The sequence below is a fragment of the Propithecus coquereli genome, unplaced genomic scaffold (genome assembly GCF_000956105.1).
Source record: "Propithecus coquereli isolate 6110/MARCELLA unplaced genomic scaffold, Pcoq_1.0 Scaffold154, whole genome shotgun sequence".
Classification (NCBI taxonomy): domain Eukaryota; kingdom Metazoa; phylum Chordata; class Mammalia; order Primates; family Indriidae; genus Propithecus; species Propithecus coquereli.
Window position 1 is genome coordinate 2,305,898 of NW_012139858.1, and position 20,321 is coordinate 2,326,218.

The 20,321-nt window shown below is 39.2% G+C and overlaps 1 protein-coding gene and 1 pseudogene across 1 annotated transcript; both read right to left on the reverse strand.

Annotated features, from left to right (window-relative positions):
* Nucleotides 1-12: 12 nt before the first annotated feature.
* Nucleotides 13-15,458, reverse strand: SUB1 (SUB1 homolog (S. cerevisiae)). Its single transcript, XM_012640521.1, has 5 exons — nucleotides 15,343-15,458; nucleotides 12,442-12,514; nucleotides 9,909-10,031; nucleotides 2,286-2,394; nucleotides 13-263 (listed from the first exon to the last, which is right to left on the reverse strand). The coding sequence occupies exons 2-5, from the start codon at nucleotides 12,511-12,513 to the stop codon at nucleotides 184-186; spliced, it is 384 nt and encodes a 127-aa protein (XP_012495975.1). The 5' UTR covers nucleotide 12,514; nucleotides 15,343-15,458; the 3' UTR covers nucleotides 13-183.
* Nucleotides 15,089-20,321, reverse strand: part of LOC105807196 — an 87,723-nt pseudogene continuing 82,490 nt past the window's right edge.

Genomic DNA, 20,321 nt, shown 5'->3' on the forward strand with positions numbered 1-20,321 from the left:
ATGACAATTAGCTTCACTCAGAACATTTTTAATAATGCACATTAAAAAAACGTATTTATCTTACAAATTGTTCTGCAATCCAAACATACAATAGCTTGGAAAACAACATTTAGAAAACAAAAGCCAATGTAAAAAGACAGATTAAAACAACTAGAACAGTACAGGTTTTATATGGCTCGGATTTTACAGTTTTCTTACTGCATCATCAATGTCAGAAATCTGTTCCTTCAGCTGGCTCCACTGCTCCGGATTTAAAGAAATACCTAAAACAATGTTTAAGAATTCAAAGGTGAAAATCTTTTAAACTTTCTTGAGGATTTTCATACTTCTAACTTGAATACTGTTTTATCAAAACTGCCATTTACAATGGCACAAAGCTACCATATTGAGAATCAAATCTCTTACATTTGTTAAAGATTCATCATGGTTTCCTGAGCAGTTCTTATATCCAATCTTATTTCCCACAATGCACCCTGCAAAATACCTATTTTAACCAATGAGAACAAAGATGGTTTGAAGATACATATCTTAGACACCTGCAAACAAGCAGGCAAGTGGTCAGGCCCATATTTGGCATGTAACACCCCTTTACTACATCCAGTTCGTTCCAACATTTACCCAAAATTTCCACAGGAATTTAAAGTGACTGTGCTGAGTTCTTCCAGAAACATTCATTTCACTTTGGAAAAATCCCTGAGATGTGATTCATACAGGACTTCTTAAAATGTACACACTAGGTAAGTGTGCATTCTGGATTCAACCTATTAGGGTTCAAATCCTAGCCTATCACTAACTGTATGAACTTTAAAATAAATTCCATTACCTTCTGAGCCTCAATTTCCTCACCAGTAAAATAGTACCTACACCCCAAAGAGTGGTGAAGAGCTGTTGTAAATAATTAGGTAATGTGCATAAAAGACTAGCATGTCACCCAACACACGTAAGCACCTAAAAAATATTAGATGACATCCGTCTTTCCTAATTAAGATGTAAAAGTATGAAGAGAAATTTCTGTCAAACTTGCAGCCTTCTATTATCTGACACATCTAAACAGACAAATAAACTAGAATTGGAAGAATTAATGTATTTCTCAAGAAAATGCTGGAAGCCATGAAATTGTAAAGGAGAATCAACTGGGACAACACCTAGGAAGGGCTTAAAAAGCTAATCGAATTGTTTCACTAAATGTTTGTACAACACAAAATCTGGCATTACCCAGCCACTCTGGAACAAAGTGAAATGACCAATCCAGAAGTGATTAGAAGCAAGAAAACATGTAAGAGTACAAAAACAAATAGAAGGTGAGTTTAATAAACCAAAAAATTGCAAACAAGTTGTACTTTTCAAACTTCAAACTAAGAGGCAGGCAAAGTAGAACTAAATAAGGATGCACTTTTCATTAGCTAAGGCTCAATCGACAGTGGCGATCCAAATACCCAAATTTATATTGGTTCACAAATGCTCTCTAGCTATTCGGTGAATGAATATTTCTACAAAGCTAACAGGCTTGGGACTGGACGAAGCACAGAATGAAAGTAGACTGAGACCCACCTGAATACTACCCCCTAAGGAATAGCCATTAGGAGCTGCAAATCAAAAGGAATTTCTGTAAACCAGCATTTTTCCATTCCTGATTTTACAACTTCCCAGTTAGTGCCTAATCCTCAGAACTACCGTAATTTTTTTAATTATTCAAGTAAGTTAGCAGCCAATTAAAGTGATATTAGGAATGTTATCTTTTTTTTTGAGACAGAGTCTTGCTCTGTTGCCCAGGCTAGAGTGCCGTGGCGTCAGCCTAGCTCACAGCAACCTCAAACTCCTGGGCTCAAGCGATCCTTCGGCCTCAGCCTCCCAAGTAGCCTGGGACTACAGGCATGCGCCACCATCCCCGGCTAATTTTCATATATATATATTTTTTTTAGTTGTCCAGATCATTTCTTTCTATTTTTAGTAGAGATGGGGGTCTCACTCTTGCTCAGGCTGGTCTCGAACTCCTGACCTTGAGCGATCCACCTGCCTCAGCCTCCCAGAGTGCTAGGATTACAGGCGTGAGCCACCGCGCCCGGCCGGGATGTTATTTTTCTGAGTTTTATTTCCAACAGCTGTATTTAAGATAGCTCCTTAAAAAAAAGTATGTCCAAAAAACTACAGAAGAAAATCAACTAAATAGTGCTCTTCCTTGCCCTGTGTGGTGCCCTGCCAACAATTCAATTTCAAGTAGGTTATTTTTAAAAGTTTTAATTTAGTGCCAACATTAGAACCAAATTGAAAAAATTAAATCTCACCTTTTCTTCCTGGTTTCATTTCACCTTCTGGATCCATCCAATATTCTCTAATATCAATTAGAACTTTCCCTTTAAAGTCCCGAACACTAACATACCTCATTTTCCCAATCTGCAAAAGAAAGACAAACATAAAAAGAGTTGTCCTTTTTGACAGTAGTGTCTGTTCCGATCATATTCACATTCACAACTTGCACATTCACTCTTTTAATCATGAAAATGAATACAGCTGACCCACGAACACCACAGGTTTGAAATGCGCAGGCGCACTTACAGGTAGATGTTTTTTCAATAAATATGTTGGAAAATTTTTTGGAGATCTGCAATAATTTGAAAAAACTCAAAAGATGAGCCTCACAGTCTAGAAATATCAAAAATATTAAGAAAAAGGTATGTCAGGGATGCACAAAATATAGGTAGATACTCATCTATTTTATCATATACTATCATAAAACATACACAAAACTATTATAAAAAGTTAAAATTTATCAAAACTTATGCAAACCCTTATATACTGTACATGGCACCATTCAGTCAAGAGAAACTTAAGCCAAAAGATGTAGTATTAAATCCTAACTGCAAAAACTATAGCATATACTGCATTAGAATAATTTCGCAGCCATCTCCTATTGCTACTGCAGTACACTCGTGTTGCAAGTATCCGTTTAAAATACCATATGACTCTAATTATCTCCATGTAAGCAGTTCACCTCTCCAATAAATTGCATAGTGTAGTAAAAAGTGATCTCTCGAGGTCCTTTGCATATTTTTCACCATGTGCGTACAATACCATAAACCTTGAGTAACAGCATGAGACCTACACAAAGTGCCACTGGTGATGTGGAAGTGCTTCCAAATAGTCATGACATCACAAGAAAAATTTGAATTGCTTGATATGTACCATAGACTGAGATCTGCAGCTGTGATTGCCCACCATTTCAGACGGATGATTCATCTTGTAAACAAAGACAAACTATGGTATTGATGAATGCAGGACAATATTTTAAATGAATTTTTTCTTCCTTATGATTTTCTTAATATTTTTTCTCTACCTTACTTTATTATAATACAGTATATAATACATGTAACATACAAAATATGTGTTAACTGACTTGTTTACGTCATTGTTAAGGCCTCCGATCAACAGTAGGGCCATCAAAGTTTTTAAGGAGTTGAAATTTATACTCAGATTTGATTGTGCAGGGGTCAGTACCCCTAGCCCCTGAATTGTTCAAGAATCAACTGTACTAGTCTCAATATCGAAACTGCAGCCAAAGAAAATCACTTAAAAAAGTTCTTTCTAAAAAGACAGAATTAAAGTACGCTTAACATTTCCAATCATTTCTACATTTATAAACATCATTAGTAAAATAGTGCAACTGCTATGGAAAACAGTATGAAAGTTCCTCAAAAATTTAAAAATAGAACTACCATATGATCCAACTATCCCACTTCTGAGTACATATCCAAAAGAACTGAAGGCACACCCACGTTCACAGCGGTATTTACAACAGCCCAAAGTAGAAGCAACCCAGATGTCCACCCACAGATGAATGGATAAACAAATTGTGTGTGAATATATATTACACAAAATGGAATATTACTCAGGCTTGAAAAAGAAAAATCCTGTCACATGCTATAATATGGATGAATTCCGAGTACATTATGCTAAGTGAATTAAGCCAGTTACAGATAGATAAATACTCTATAATTCCATTTACATGAGGTAACTAAAGCAGTCAAGTTCATAGAAACAAAAAGTAAAATGATGGTTTCCCAAGGCTAGAGAAAGGGGAAAGGGAAGTTGTTATTTAATGGGCATAGAGTTTCAGTTTTGCAAGATGAAAAAGTTCTAGAAATCTGTTTCACAACAATGTGAATATACTTTTGTTGTTTACCACAATGAAATCATTAGGAAGCAAAATCCTGCAGAACAAACTACAACCAACAGGAAACCACAGATGCAGCCAGCAACCTTACTAATTCCTGTAACCATTGTGAATACAGGAATCAAGAGTTCCAGTCAGCAGTAAACATGACAAAGTTTTTCTTTCTGACTTTCATTTCAAATAACATGTTTAATGCACTTCACTCACACTGAGTGAGTGAGTACTGAGAACTTAAAACTATTCACAGAAGACTATTTTTTCAAAAACCTTACACTGCTGCTTAATACAAACTACAAATTCCAGTGGAAGGAACAGGCTTTCCCTCAACAAAGGGTTAGCACTTTCCAAGACTCACTATAAAAATACAGTAAAGACGACAATGTACTGGAGTAAAGATAGACATATATGGAATAAAATGGAGTTCAGAAATAAATGTACATTTTATAAATTTGCTCATTTTCTTTATAAAGATCCAAAGTAATTCAAAGGAAAAAAGAATAGTCTTTTCTACAAACGGTGCTGAAACAACCGGATAACATTATGGGATGTGGGGAAGAATCTCAATCCCTATCTCATGCCATGCATAAAGAAATTCATTTGGATCACAGACCCAAACATGAAAGCTGAAACTATAAAAAGCCTTCTAATAAAAAACACTGGCAAAAGTTTTTAAGCACAGAGTAAACAAAGTATGTCTTGGATAAGAAACAGAAGCATTAACCTAAAAAGGGAAAAATTGATAAAATGGACTTAATCAAAATTAAAGCCTCTTTTAAAAGATGCTTCAGAAAATAAAAAGGCAAACCGCAGACCTGAAGAAAATATCTATTCAAGTTACAGCTGCAAAGGCCTTAGCCTTCCAGGAGAGCCTGAGCAAGGACCAGGTGCTGAAGATGATTGCGCAGCACAGAGAAAACAATGGACCAACCAGAATCTGTGATGATCTCATCTCCAAGACGGAGAAGATCTGACATGGAGGCCACTGACCAATAGCTGGCCCGCCCTCCTCCTGTCTGTCTCTTAAGTTTCATGTTCTTTCTTCTCTGTTAACCTCAGCTCGTTTTTTAAACTTGTTTTAAAAAGAAAAAAAAGTTTCCCCCAACTAAAAAATATTCACTATATTTCCCTCTGACAAAGGACTTATCTCCAAAATAATAGTCTTGCAACTCAATAAATCAAACGACCATTTTTTTAAAAAAATAGCCAAAAGACACTCTTCACAAAAGATATAAAAATAGCCAATAAACACAATAAAGATGTTCAATGAATTAAGACATTAAGGGAATGCAAAGTAAAACCACAATGAGCTACTACTACATACTCATTAAATAAAATGGATGAATTTAAAAAGAATGACCTTACCTAGTAATGATGTGTAACAACTGGAACCTCATACATTGCTGACAGGTGTATAAAATGGTACAGCTACTTTGGAAAACAATTTAACAGTTTCTTACACAGTTAAACATGCACTTATCCTATAACCTAACAAATTTATCTAGTATTTACCCAAAAGGGAAAAACGTCCACGAAAAGACTTGTACAAGAACATTCACAGCAGCTTTATTCCTAATAGCCCAAGACTCAAAACAATCCAAATGTCCATCCGAGGTGAATGGATACAACAAATTGTAGTACAATCAATCATACAATATACTACTCAGCAATAAAAAGAAACAAATTACCGATACAAGCAACAGGATTAATCTCAAGACATTATGTTGAGCAAAAGAACCCAGACACACAAAAATAGACTGCGATGCTTCCATTTATATGAAGTTCTAGAACAGGCAATATAAATCTATACTGATAGAAAGATCGGTGGTTATCTGGGGCAGAGAGATGACTGTAAAGCCAAGGGAGAACTTTCTGAAGTGATGAAAATGGTCTGGCCACAAGGGTGTGTACATTTATCACAGCCCATCAAAGTAGGCTTTTAAATTTGTGCATTTTATTGTAAATTATACCTCAATCAAGTTTATCTTAAAAAAAAGAAAAAAAGGAATGAACTTGCCCAACAGTCACCTCCACCTTGAGGAGAAATGGATACAACTGACAAATTCTTACCAAAAATTAAATACGAAATGTGAAGAGGTAGTAGTGTAGGGATGGAATAATTCAAGGTAGAAAGAATAAAAATCACTGCAATAACATTTCAGAGGAAAAAAACAATCAGATGACAGAAAATATATTTTACATGCATATAATTTGGAGATTAGCAGGAGGGGAAAAAAAAGTATGTACATCATACAGAACTGTTGAGTCTTAAATTTGATTCCCTGTCACCTCTGAAGATTTGATAAAGGTTGTGAATAATCCCTTCAAATCAAAAAAAAACCATAAATTAAAAAATACATAATTTCATGGACTCCCTAAAGTCCATTCATGGGCCCTATTAAAAACACTTGACTCAATAGTGATCATTTTAAATTAAAGGGTAATTTAAAGGGTATCAGGTTTTTCCATAAATCATCAAATCAACTAAGGTAGTATTATTGACCATTTGTGTCTAACTGAATAAAAATATGGATCAAAGTCCCCTACACCTCAACCATTCTGATCTTTTAAGACATAGTTACTAACGTAATTACATGATAATTCTCTAGTCTATGTTTAATATCACAGATGTCATCTTGGGTAGGTTATTACCCTATGGGGCCAAGTTCTTAAAATTCAGATCTAAAGGAACCAGAATGACAGCATCTAGTATTTCCTCTCTAGTCAGGATTTTGCCCAATTCCAGAGTTTAAAAGACTAGTGCAGTGATTTTCCTTTGGTACAACTCTCTTCAAATATTACATTCGGAGAGCTGCTTATGTTTGATGTACATCATCTTACCGGAACTTAAGATTATTCCCCAATTCTATTCTCAAGAGATGGGTGTAAAAAAAAAAAAAAAAAAAAAATCCTGTCTTAAAGCTACTAGCCAATACCCAAACAATTTTAATTTGGATTTTAGATCTATTCGTTTTTGGCAAAATATATCTGTTACCCTAGGTCCTGAAAGAGTCTAATACTTGACGATCTAGCAATGTCTAAAAACATTCCACTCTGTAGGAGCTGTCTTCAAAGCACTTTCTTGGTAAATGAAAAACACAGATTTAAAGAAAAAAAAAAAACGTATAAAACACATTGGGGGTACTGTTTTTCCTTCCAAAAACCCCATCCTTCATCTTTCTAAGATAATTATCAAGCCATTATTATTAATAAAAATGAAGGTCTCATTTAATATTATGTATGTACTCTAATGTGCTCTTAAGCCAATTAAAATTCAGTACAACCACTAAAATATTTTTCTATGGCCAAACTACCATTTAAGGAAAAAGCTATAATGCCAACAAAATTAAATATCATATCTATTAGAATGCCTACCTTACTAGATCTGTGAAAGCCACTTTGAAAACAAGGTCTAAGTTCCTATGCAGAAAATAAAGCCTATATGGACTCTCAGAAGGTGAAGTGCCACCCTTAGGAGGCTTAGGAACCTTTCCAAATGAGGGGTTAAGAATTGAAGCTCCTTTTTTTGGTAAGAAAACTACCCCCTAAAAATAGATATGGTTTTCCCAAAACTAACAGAACACAATCTCTAAAATGTGGGTCCTGGTTTATCTATTAAATTAGGGGATGGGATGGACAAGATAAAATCCATTAAAAGGCCATAGATGCTCTATAATTATACAGTAAAAGTAGGCATATGGTGAACAGAACTGATCAGAGAAAACCCCAAAACAGTTGCCCAGCAAATACTTACACATAGTAAGTTAAAACATTCCAAAGCAGTCCTCGATTCTACATGGGAGGAAAGTGTTGAGAAAGGAAGAGAGAACCTCTTGCAGATTTTACATTTCATTCTGTCCCTTAAAATAGCTTCCCACCACACTCAGAATAAAACCCAAACTCTTAAACACGGTCTCCCAACAGGAAAGCTCTGAAAGATCTGGCCCTTCACCCTCCTCTCCAACTGGATCTCCTAGCTATACTCTCAGCCAGACTTTCCAGGTTCCAGCCACAAAGCCTTTATATTAATAATTCCTGCACAATCCAAGCTCTTTGCCATTTCAAGGTAATAACACAATTCCCTCTACCCAAAAGTGTTTCCCTTGCCCATACACTTCATATGGTTGGCTCCTCCTTAATGTCTTAAGCTTTAAATGCCACTTCCTTTGGAGGAGATTTCTAGAACACCAACTGTCTCATAATAATCACCCTTTTATTTCTCAGTCCTTACCATAATTTTAACTATAGACATGTTTACCTATATAATTATTGTCCTCATAAATTCCATGAAGCCACAGACTACATCTACTAGGTTCATCACTGTAATCTAGAACCTGGCAAGGCCTGAATGAAATACACAACACAGTAAACATTCAATTTATCATCCACTCAAAGCAATGAGGGCCCTTTCATAATTCTTCCTTATATAAATTTACTTATGTTCCCTACCAAATTAATCTAGTCTGCCCCTAGTTTCTCTAAGTTACACAGAAGTCAGATGACTTAAACCCATAACTAAATAGTTCATTTGCACTTTGACTATTTTCTTTATCCGGAAGTATAAGGCAAAAATGAGTTAAAAAAAAAAAAAAAAACACTTCCATTTTCCCATTCTTACTTTACTCCTGGCACTCCACCTTTCAAGGTTATGGAAAGGCCAAAACACACATATGCTAACCTCACCTTCTAGTCAAATAAGTGTTTGCAGTCTCACTCTGTCCAACCTCTGGCTTCAACTAAAACTTACGCCTCATGGAAACACTCGTCCTTTTCTTGCTCCCATTACTGTACTCTTCTAATTTTCCTTCACCACCTCTTAACCTACATCCTCTTTTTCTTTCCATCCTCTATCTGAATATCACCGAAGACACACCCTCATCCACTTCCTCTTCTTCCTCTGGTTTATACTTACTTCGGTGGATGGCTCCAGTCAACCATGCTGATGATCCCACGTGAACATTTCCCAACTAAACCCTCCAGGTGCCACAGGAGAGACCCTACTTATTTTATCACATTTATAATCAGGTCCATGTCTTCATTAATAGCTAAATTCCTCTGATCCATTCTTCCTCACCAGTATTTCATAATCCTCACTATTTATTCTTTAGGGAAAACCATCTAAGCCCTTATCTCACATACAGATTAAAGCCTACAAATTACCTAAGCAATCTCACCTATATCCACTTATCCCCACACAAAACTCCCCTCACAAATCCTTCGTGTACAGTGATGCCAATATCAAGTCTCCCTAAAATAAGACAAGAAATCGAAGAAAAGGAGCTAAACTAGTCCCCTCCAGGAGAATTCATTAACTCCCTCTAATGAACTTACTTCACTTTACCTATTCAACCTATTCATCAGGCCAAAATTAGGCAAGTTCATATTGCCACTTCCTCTCCAATAACCTATTCACACTTCACAGCCCAATACATGACCTGCCTTCTCCAAGTTGCTTTCTAAATGTGCAGTTCTCACTCTCTTTTGGATTTCTGTACCATGTAAATTTGCACTGTTTTAAATACAGCAAAACTAGACTTCTAGAGACTTCAGCAATAATCTGGCATTGTACAAATTACTTTTACTTCTACTAATTTATGCTTGTATTTTAATAAATATCCTTAGTGAAGAGGATAATAACATACATAAAAGATTATGCAATATCAGATCAAGGTAATTTTAACATCCTTCAGATCAAGCCATATAATAATTCCTCTGGATCTAAGGAAATAACCAACTTTACCTGAAACATGTTATCATCTCTGCTGCTGCTGCTCTGTTTGGAAGATGACAGAGCTCTTGAAGTTTCACCAGTCTTTTGCTTCTTCACAGGTTTTTCTGGAGCAACTTGCTTTTTCCTCTTTAACTTGAAAGAAAACAAGAATATGGTTAAAATCTGCATACATAATAAATAAAACACTTGTCAGGTTCAAAAGATTTCATTACTTTTTAAGACTTAAACAACTAACTACATTTACTCATTAAGAAATAATCATAAACATACATATGCAAGTTTCATGTAACAATAGAACTATGACTTCAACCTACACTTACACCTAACAGTGTTTTTGAATTGTGTTCTCAGGATCCCAAAAGATACCTCAAGCACAAGAGTGACTATTAACCAGAGGAACAGTCATTTTGTGGTTTGAGATTCCACCTAAGATTTCTTTGGGAGGAAAAAAAAACATGAAGGGGCCTGCTACTTCTCAATAAATTTGGAAACAACAGATCTACTAAAGCTAGTCCATTTTTTTTAAACAAAGCAGACACACTAAATAAGAATACATCCAACTTATTCCATTTCTAGGCTATAAATGTTTATTTATGCCTTGCCTATTCCAAAAGGGATTTAAATTGGCTGAAGGAATTTAAAATTATGCAAAGCCAAAGAGAACTATTTTGTACTGGACACTGGAACTCAACAACTCAAGAACTTCCTCATCACACACACACAAAAAAATTACTCAAGACAGCTATGTGTTAAACTAGCAAACAAAAAAATCACAATATTTTAAAAGCAGCATTACTGTAAAAGCTTTTTACATGGTCTTATTCTCAAAATGAGCTAACAGCTCATAAAAACGTCTAGAATTCCCAATCAAAACCGTAGAGGGCAGTCATGTTCCTTCTTGGTGTAAAATATAAATATTTTAATGTTACTAAATTAATGTAATGTACTAAATTAGATGATGCTAGGAAAAATATTATACACATATGTAAAAATGAAATAGAAAACATGGATGTATCTAATATAAGTATTTACAGGATCAATATTACTATTTGGGACAAATGCAAAACATTCACTCAATAAACAGAAAGCAATTACTCTTTAAATCACAGTCTTAAGTATTCCCTGGGAACTAATGTAAGTCTTGCATATAAAAGCTCAACACACATTTGTTACATGAACACATTCAAATACTACATTGAGTGCAAATTTAAAAATTAAGAAATTTCCTCAAGTACGTAAGTTCTTTGAAGCCTATTTCAACCTTCCAGGTATTACAACATTTTGTATTTACACTTAAAGATTCCAACTTCTCCAAGATTCTCCCATAAACTCTCCCCTTTTTTAACACTGCTAAGTTTTGGGGGGGAAAAAAAAGATGGAGGGCCTGTTGCTTTTGAATAAACTTTTGGAAACCACAGGTCTACTAAAACTAGTCAATTATTTATTTCCCTTTTTTTTTTTTTTTTACAAAGGAGATATACAACTAGAAAAAAATATAACCAACTTATCTCATTTCTAGGATTTAAAGATGTATTCATATATGAAAATGTCTACGAGATAAAAGACAGTTCTGCACGGAAGGAAGCTGTGACCACAGGGTGAAATGCTCAGTTATGCTCCACTGAGATGCTCAATTAAGCAAAATACACCACTTATAGTGCAGCTATCATCTAATGCAGAAAAAGCCTATTCTGTCAAAATAGGTCCCTTCAGCCGGGCGCGGTGGCTCACGCCTCTAATCCTAGCACTCTGGGAGGCCAAGGCTCAGGAGTTCGAAACCAGTCTGAGCAAGAGCGAGACCCCATCTCTACTAAAAATAGAAAGAAATTAATCGGACAACTAAAAATATATAGAAAAAATTAGCCGGGCATGGTGGCGCATGCCTGTAGTCCCAGCTACTCAGGAGGCTGAGGCAGAAGGATTGCTTGGGCCCAGGAGTTTGAGGTTGCTGTGAGCTAGGATGATGCCACGGCACTCTAGTCCGGGGCAACACAGTGAGACTCTGTCTCAAAAAAAAAAAAAAAAATAGGTCCCTTCATGTTAGCTTTGCTGGGTGCTAATTTAACTAAAAGGAAGGCACCAGAGCATATAACATTCAAACTTAAAATGTACCAAGCCTAAAATTCACAAATCCTTGTGGGCAGAATAAACATCAATGGCTGAAAAAGCTGTCAAAATTAACTTTGTATTAACGCCTTCAGGTAATATGGCCCAACTACTACAAACAATACCTCCCAATTAGGTAGATTTCTAAATAATGGCAAATAGTGGCTTTGGCCTAATTAAAATTCTACTCCCCTGGGGCCTAAGGCAGTGGTTCTCCAACTTTAGGGTTCCTAAAAGTCCTCTATAAAAGAATCATCTGATTTAGGTCCCATGCACGTCAATGTGTAACAAGCATCCTAGGCAGGTACTTCTTGTGAAGTGATCCAGACGCCATCCAGATTCACACTTTAAGATTCTAATACGCCTTCTTTTATCCTTCAGAATCGGATATGGACAATTAAATACCCAAAAAATGACTTGGTGCAGTAATAGTCACCTTTTTGTCAACTTCACTGTCAGAATCACTGCCAGAAGAGCTTGAAGAAACAAGTTCCTTTGACTTAGGCATTCTGAAAGAAAAATACATCACGTAAATAATTTACAAATCACTCTACTACGTTCAACGTAACTCTCGCTCAATCAAAAAACCAAGGACAAATTTCATGGTTCTTTCTACCATTTTGTGATACTAGAGTTGTTACACCGAGCATAAATTTTAATCTATGCTCTTCTAAATTGCAAATAATGTGCTGAACTGTGTAAGGAGAAAGAACTAAATGTCGTACACTCCTACACCTCTTTCTCAAATCCAACAGGTCTCTTTCTGTACTTCATTTTAGACAGTCAGGGGTTAGATGTTTATAAGTAGTAGGGTAGATTGCAGAAGGCAGCTGATAACAATTACAATTAAAACCAGAAGAAATGTGAATAATGCTACTCATTACTGCTTTACACTTCTCCCTAATGAGATCAAACCTAATGTAAAATTATTCACTGTGGGGAACTGATCGCGTCATTCACAGAAGAAGGAAACAGCTGTACTATGCAAATGCCGTATCTAATTAATTTTACCAGTATAATAATTTTTTCATGTTTTGTATATGTTCATTTTGACTTTTTGAACATATCACCGCAAGAACAATATAGGTACTAACTCACACTTCACAAAGTTACACATAACTCACAATAATTCATTACATTTTACACTGATTTTCTACTATGGAATACAATTAAAATCTGAATAATGTGTTTATGAGAGCGGCAAAACCTTGCCTTAAATTTGTACCACGCCTGTAGTTCCCCAGGTCCCCCCAGAGTTACACAGTGTAATGCCTTACTTACAAGTGGATGTTCACTGAATGCCTGAGCACAAATTGGAGAGCAAACTATCAGTAAGACTAAACTACAAATTTCAAGGAATTCCAAGACATGTGGTTACCTCTTTTCAAAGCACTTATATAACCAGGTGGTAAAACACTAATTATCAAATTATCTTTTGCTCTCTCCACCTCAGAAGACTAGGTCCTATTAATTTTTGTATGCCCTAAAGAGCCTAATAAAGACCCTGTAAATATCTGCTCAATAAAAGAAAAAAAGACTTCAATTCCCTCCCCCCCCCCAAAAAAACCATAAATAATCTAACTCTCTAGCCTAAACTTGCATTAGCACTGGCATTGAATGTGTTCCACAATAGGAGGTCAAGGTAAAAGAAGTGGGCCATCCCAATCCTGGCCATTAAATTCAAAAAGCTCAAACCATGCTTGACCCAGACATGCTGATTTTAACTGGTAATTTCTGGAAAAGGAGAAAAGTAAATTTAGAGAATAGCAACATTCATAACCATGTTTCATATGTTTTTCATGTTACTGCCCCATTTTACAACCTTATCTCCAAAATCAATTTAGTTCAGTTTTTAATACAATTTTATAGAACTGCCAAAAAGTTGTTTAAAGGTAGTTATATTAAACAATCAAACATAACTACCATCTATTATTAAAAACTGCCAGGGGGCCTCTAAGATCATTTCAAAGAACCACCTTGTATTCACCCAAATAAGAACTGTATTCAAGAAGAAAAAATGGCCGGGAGCGGTGGCTCACGCATGTAATCCTAGCACTCTGGGAGGCCGAGGCAGGAGGATCCCTCAAGGTCAGGAATTCGAGACCAGACTGAACAAGAGCGAGACCCCATCTCTACTAAAAATAGAAAGAAATTATCTGGACAACTAAAAATATATAGAAAAAATTAGCCGGGCATGGGGGTGCATGCCTGTAGTCCCAGCTACTCGGGAGGCTGAGGCAGAAGGATCGCTTGAGCCCAGGAATCTGAAGTTGCTGTAAGCTAGGCTGAGGCCGCGGCACTCTAGCCCGGGCAACAGAGCCGAGACTCTGTCTCAAAAAAAAAAGAAGAAAAGATAATGGTAACTAAACCTAGCCTCTTTAAACTTCTGACAAAATATATTTTTACTTTTACTTAATGAGACTTTAATGTCCAAACGGGGGGAAGCAGACTTGTATTTCGGGCAAACGATACTGAAAGCGTTAGTGTAGAATACACACAAAACGCAACTAAAAAAAAAAAAAAAAAAAAAAAAAAAACCAGACTCCTAGGCCTTTGCTAATTGCGTGGGAGAGAATTAGGGAAAAAACTAGCTGAAAATAAACTAGGACTGAGGGACACAAGAATTCAGTACAGCATGAGGGCGATTAGCACCAGAACGATGGAAGGGGTCCCGCGGCGCCAAGAAAGCTGCCAGAAGCCCGGGGCTGGCAACGGCTTGGGCGAGGGAGGACAGGTTGGTCGGAGGGGGCGTGGGAGGCGGCGGAGTACGGAGAAGACCGTCTGGGAAGAGGCGGGACTTGCACCAAGCGCCATTTTCTTCCCTCGAAGCATTCCCTCCCCCAGCAAACCAGCCATTCTCCCCGCCGCCCCGTCCGTATGCGTTCTCCCCTCCCCAGAGCGCCCCCAGCCTCCAGCGCAGGGCTGGGGGCACGAGCGAAGCCAGGCAGAGAAGCAGGTCCCGCACGCGCCCCGCTCCGGCTGGCCGCCACCGCATTGTCCTGGGGGCGCCACGACCCCCTCCCCGCGGCTCCTCGCCCCCGGCCGGCCGCGACCCGCCGCCCAGGGCTACCATGCCCGCTGCCTCAGCTCCGTTCCCGGGGACGGGCATCTGACGCGGAGGGGCCCACAGCGCTGCGGGAGCGGGGCCGGGAACGGAGGAGGGGACCCAGGGACGCCAAGGCTGGGAAAGGGGAGGTCAGGCAGAGCCGCCATTTCCCGCAGCCGTTGTCGGCAAGAGGAGCGGAAGGCCGTGGGCGGCTCACGGCCCGGCTGGGAGGGTGGGGGGTCGGCTGGGTGGCGGCGCCGAGGAATAGGGGCTGGGGTCCAGCACACTCACGCTTCGCTCGTGCAATCGTACACCCTCCTGCTCCCTCGCTCGCGACTGACAGAGAACCGGAAGTGACGGAAGGCAAGAGACGCCGGCCCCGCCCCGCTGAGGCCGCGGACACGTGATGGGGCGTGGCCTCGTCGCCGAAACCGACACCTAGTTAAGACCCTTTCCAGGGCCTTAAAGGGACTGCCCCTCGCCGCGAAGGGATGCCAGGAAAGTGAGATGCTCTAAGATGGCATCTGGGCTGTGAGTGAGTGAAGGACCTACTAAAAAATCAATGACAATCACCAATCTTGCGCTTGTTCAATAAGTTTTGTTCTACTGAAGCGAAAGATCAACACTCTGGCCCGTTTTCTCAGAAATGATCTTCTTCCTACCCCAACCCTCCTTCCTCAGTGTGCGACTCTGGCCGCTGAAATCCAAAGGAAGGAAGCCAGAGTCACAGCGTTTAATTCTAGAAAGGGCAAGAAATCTTTGCGGAAGTACTTGGCCACGCAACCCTTATTCCTAAATTGAAGTCCTGGAGATGTAAGCTTGTTCACAGAAGGCAAGAGAAATCCAGAAATATAGCTAATAGAGTATTTTAATATATATTTGATGAATACCTATTACAGCCAAGAATAAATAGGTTACTTAATAAACAAAGGTTTATCAAGCACCCACTATGTGCCAGACACTGCATGAGGCACTTCACATATATTACTTATCCTAATAAGCACCTTCCAAAGTAAGAATGATTATTCTCTCCATTTTATAGATGAGGAAACCAAGGTTAAATAAGTTGCTCGAGGTTATAGAGAGAATATGATTGAAACCCTTCCAACTCACACTGCTACCCACTAAGGGAGAATGGAAAAGCTTTAACCCATTCCCACTTGGTACAGTGTCAGCTAGATAACTACTTTTAAAAAATGAAACACTGCATAATTTCTTTTATATGAATTTCCAAATATAGGCAAAATTAATCTATAGGGATAGAGATCAGGTTACCCTGGAGGATATCACGCAGAGACAAGTATGGAGGAAACTGCTGGCATGCTGAAAATAATCTTGGCCTGGGCAGTGGTTACACATCTGTATATGGAGGCAAAATTTTACCTGATTTATATGCTTTACAGTGTATAAAATATTATTCAATAGGAAATTTGAAATATAAAAACATGAAAATATTAAAATTAAATTGTAAAAACATGGAACGCACTCAATAACCACTATTTCAGCTTGGTGGCCTGGAGTTCCCCACCCAAAGGCAGTTAAGGAAGTCCCCACATGAACACTATGGCCAGATGACTAAAGTTTTCTTGAGATCGGTGTCCTTGGGCACTGTAGGGGAGCCCAGTGCTCGGGATGTTTGGTTGGACTGGACTCACATACTGGGGTAACTAGAGGATTACCAGGCTGCCCTGGCCCTGGGAGCCATAGATGTGATTCTCTCCAGAAAACTGGGTGCTGGCTAGCATTCAGAGCAGTGGTCACAACTTTCCCTCCCTCTCTAACTCCAAAGGGAGTTGGGCATCTGGGAACTGCCCAAAGGTCCTTTCTCATTTCATTTACTCATTCAGTATGCGTGAATATAAGCCCGGCTGAGCTCTCTATGCACATGTCTGGATCCAACAGAGGGAGCATTAAGAATAAAGAAAGACTTTTTTTCTAAACTCAAACCCAGTGGGGTCCAAGCAACTCTGCTTTGAGATCGACTTTCCTGCATTGAATGCAGAGGGGAAGAGAGTCAATCTTCCTTCTTGGCACAACTGTGGAATTGTTCAGGCTCATGGTGGCCACCAAGAATAAATTCCTAGGCCTTAATGAGCAGCAAAAGAGGACACCTGGTGTCCAGGTGGCAAAAGAGGCTAGCTATAGTCCCTAGCAGAAAACACTTGGTAAGAACAATGCTCTTGTGTGACCACCAGGCCCTCAGGCAATCCCATTCCCTGCAGTAGGATTTCATATGTGGTGCAGAATCCCAAAATATGAAGAGGAACAGCACGTTTTAGAATGATATGGGATTTGGCCAAGTAGAAGGCAGAATCCCGTAGAAGCTCAGAATGCAGACCAGAGATGCCACAGAAGGCTGAGGAAGGACAATGGGTTGCAGAAAAGGGGGAGTGTTTGAGTCTACATATGGAGCAATTAGACCAGTGGTTCCCACCTACCCCTATCTCTATCCCCACAGGAGAAGAGAATTATATACTCTCTGGAAAAACTGGAGCCGGAGTGGAATGTGTGAAGGTGGCAAGGGGCAAAGAAAACAGGAAATTGAATTAAAGTCTGAACACTACACAGGAAAGCATCCCTCCCCGGACCCTTCCCCCTTCTAGCACTACTTAAATAAAAATTAATTCCTTAAAATATTTCATTGTAAAACTCTTAATCATAATGAAATAAAAGTAGTCATGAAAATAAACACTGACACTACGCACTGTCTCGGGACCCTGCACACCTCCACACCTACCCAAAGAAATCATGCTTAATATTCGAGGTAAGCCAAGTGTGCTCAAATTAATATGGCAGCTCCTGCATCTCCATTTCTTCCCCCTTTAACAAAAGTTTTCATTCAGATTCTGTGTCACCGAGGGAACTGGGCAGTGTGCCTGCTGTAGGTTTGGGTTTCCATTCTCTAAGCCTCCGGAGGTGGAGAGCTATTAAAGAGGTATGCATTTTTAGAAGCAGGGGGACCTGACGCTCTGCATGCAAATTTAGTTGGCTCCATTTCCTTGGGTGTGATACTTTGTAAAACTAGTAAAAATCCTTGATACTAAGTGCTGTCCGTTTTTTAAAAAGTAATAATTCAAGAAAAATAAAAAATAACTCTTCACACTTGGGTAAAAGAAAGGAAAATTTTTATTTTAAACAAAACAAGACTACACTTGCTTTCAAATAATGGGAAGGAGGTATAATTCACATGCATTTGTACAGTGTGGGGTGGACAATAGTTCTTTTTATAGGAAAATTCCTAGAGGGCATCTTTCAATGTGAAAGGACCCCATGCTCCCTTCTCTAGGCCTTGGTCTGGAAGAAATGGATAATACAAAAAAGAAGCTAAATAAATGTATTGAATTTGGAGAATCTGTAGGTGTCCCAGAAAGGAAGGTGGGCTTGGGAGCAGTAACTCGCTAACTATGAAAGGGCAGAGCTGGAGGAAGAGACAGCCAGGGAGCAATTCCTGGTGGTCTAGAGTGTGCCTGGGGACTATCCATGGATCCCTGCAAGCCACTGTGCTGGTGACACCCTCCAGTACTCACTTCAAAAGCTTCAGAAAAAGACTTATTTAAGTAGCGGGATATTATTTTGAAATGTTACCCAATGTGGCTCTTGTTCCCAGCTCTTCCTGCTTTCTGACCACGCCTACCACCCCCTCCATTTTCTCAGCTACAGCCTTACACAAGGAGAAAGATGGTATAGCAGAGCACAGGGGTCAGGTGTTCGGCTTTTGACTTTTAAAATATTAGGATTTCAGTCATAAATTATAGATTTAAAATAACATATGATTAGTCAAAAACAGTTCTTTCTACCTGCCCCAGATATTCTTAAGACTGTGAAAGGGAAGAGTCAGAGGAGAAAGGAGATAAGACTTCTCTTCCTTTCTTTTTTTTTTTTTTTTTTTTCAGGCTGGAGCAATCATCAGCCTCCTACGTAGCTGGGACTACAGGCGTGCACCACCAAACCCAACTAATTTTTTTTTTTTTTTTTTTTTGAGACAAGACAGGCTGGAGTGCAGTGGCATCATCATAGCTCACTGCAACCTCAAACTCCTGAGCTCAAGGGATCCTCCTGCCTCAGCCTCCTACAGCTGGAACTACAGGCTCATGCCACTATGCCCAGCTAATTTTTGTATTTTTTGTAGAGATGGGGGTCTTGCTATGTTGTTCAGGCTGGTCTCAAACTCCTGACCTCAAGGGATTCTGCTGCCTCCGCCTCCTAAAGCGCTAGGATTATAAGTGTGAGCCACCATACCCAGCCTCTTTAGTGTCTTCGAGGAGTCGCTCTGCTCCTTGTCCCCAGATTAGCCCAGAGGAAGGAAGGAACCATCAAATCTCCAGAGAGTTTGGGGATCTGAGAGCAAAGGAAACTAGTGCTTTCCTTTCCAGGTGTGCAATCTCTCCTTTCTCCCCCACAACCCCACAGAGGGTAGAGTGTCTGTGTGTTGTGTCAGGAAGGCGACTTCAGGTGGCCTCACAGAGTTTCAGGATGCCCCAGGGTGCTGCAGGACTCAGTGGAATGTCTTTCTCTTTGGCCAAGAGTGGCACAGATATGTTACTGACGGCCAGCAGATCTGGGGAGACCTTGCGATCAGGACAAGGAGATCTCACCAGCCACGACTTACATAGAGTGGGCAGAGCAAAGGACATCTCAACAAATACCAGTGTGAAGAAGTGAGAAGGACAAGAACCAGACAAACTGAACACTTAAGCCAAGGCCAGCACAGACAGATGGGGACAACAGGCTACAGTCCTCCACCACCCTTGATGTTCTGACACCATGCAAGCTCACTCCACCAATGCCCAGAATTTAGAAGGAGAGAAAAAGGGAAGGGGAGAAATTATGAGTTTGCCCTGAAATTAGCTAAGATTAACCTTCTGCCACTAGAGGAAATGGTGATCATTAAACATAATCATAGAAAAATCAAGAAAGTCACATTGTTCAAGAGCCTGAGTTTGTAGCACAAAAGTCATAGCAGTAACATACAAAGAGGAGGAAACAAGAAATAAAGGAAAAAGAATAGTGTGATGTGCCAGGGACCTGATGGGCACAGAGGGTGTCAACAGCCTCTGGTTTAGCATCCAGGCTAAAACAAGGAAGCAGATCATAGCATGAATGACTAGGGGAACAACACTTCTTCCAGAATATCTTGGGACAATTTAAGGAGAATGCTGTAGGTCCCATGGCACATGAAATGCTAGCACCAACCTTTCCATTTGGATATTAAAGGATATGGTAGCTTTGGATGTCTAGAGGCCTTAGGAATGTCTAGAATGGGGCCGTCT

Coding starts and splice junctions, on each gene's coding strand:
- SUB1 (XM_012640521.1), bottom strand. CDS start 12,513: ATGCCTAAGTCAAAGGAACTTGTTTCTTCAAGCTCTTCTGGCAGTGAT. Junction 10,032..12,441: donor ACAGTGAAGTTGACAAAAAG/GTGACTATTACT, acceptor TTTTCTTTCAAG/TTAAAGAGGAAAAAGCAAGT. Junction 2,395..9,908: donor GAGATGATAACATGTTTCAG/GTAAAGTTGGTT, acceptor TTTCTTTTGCAG/ATTGGGAAAATGAGGTATGT.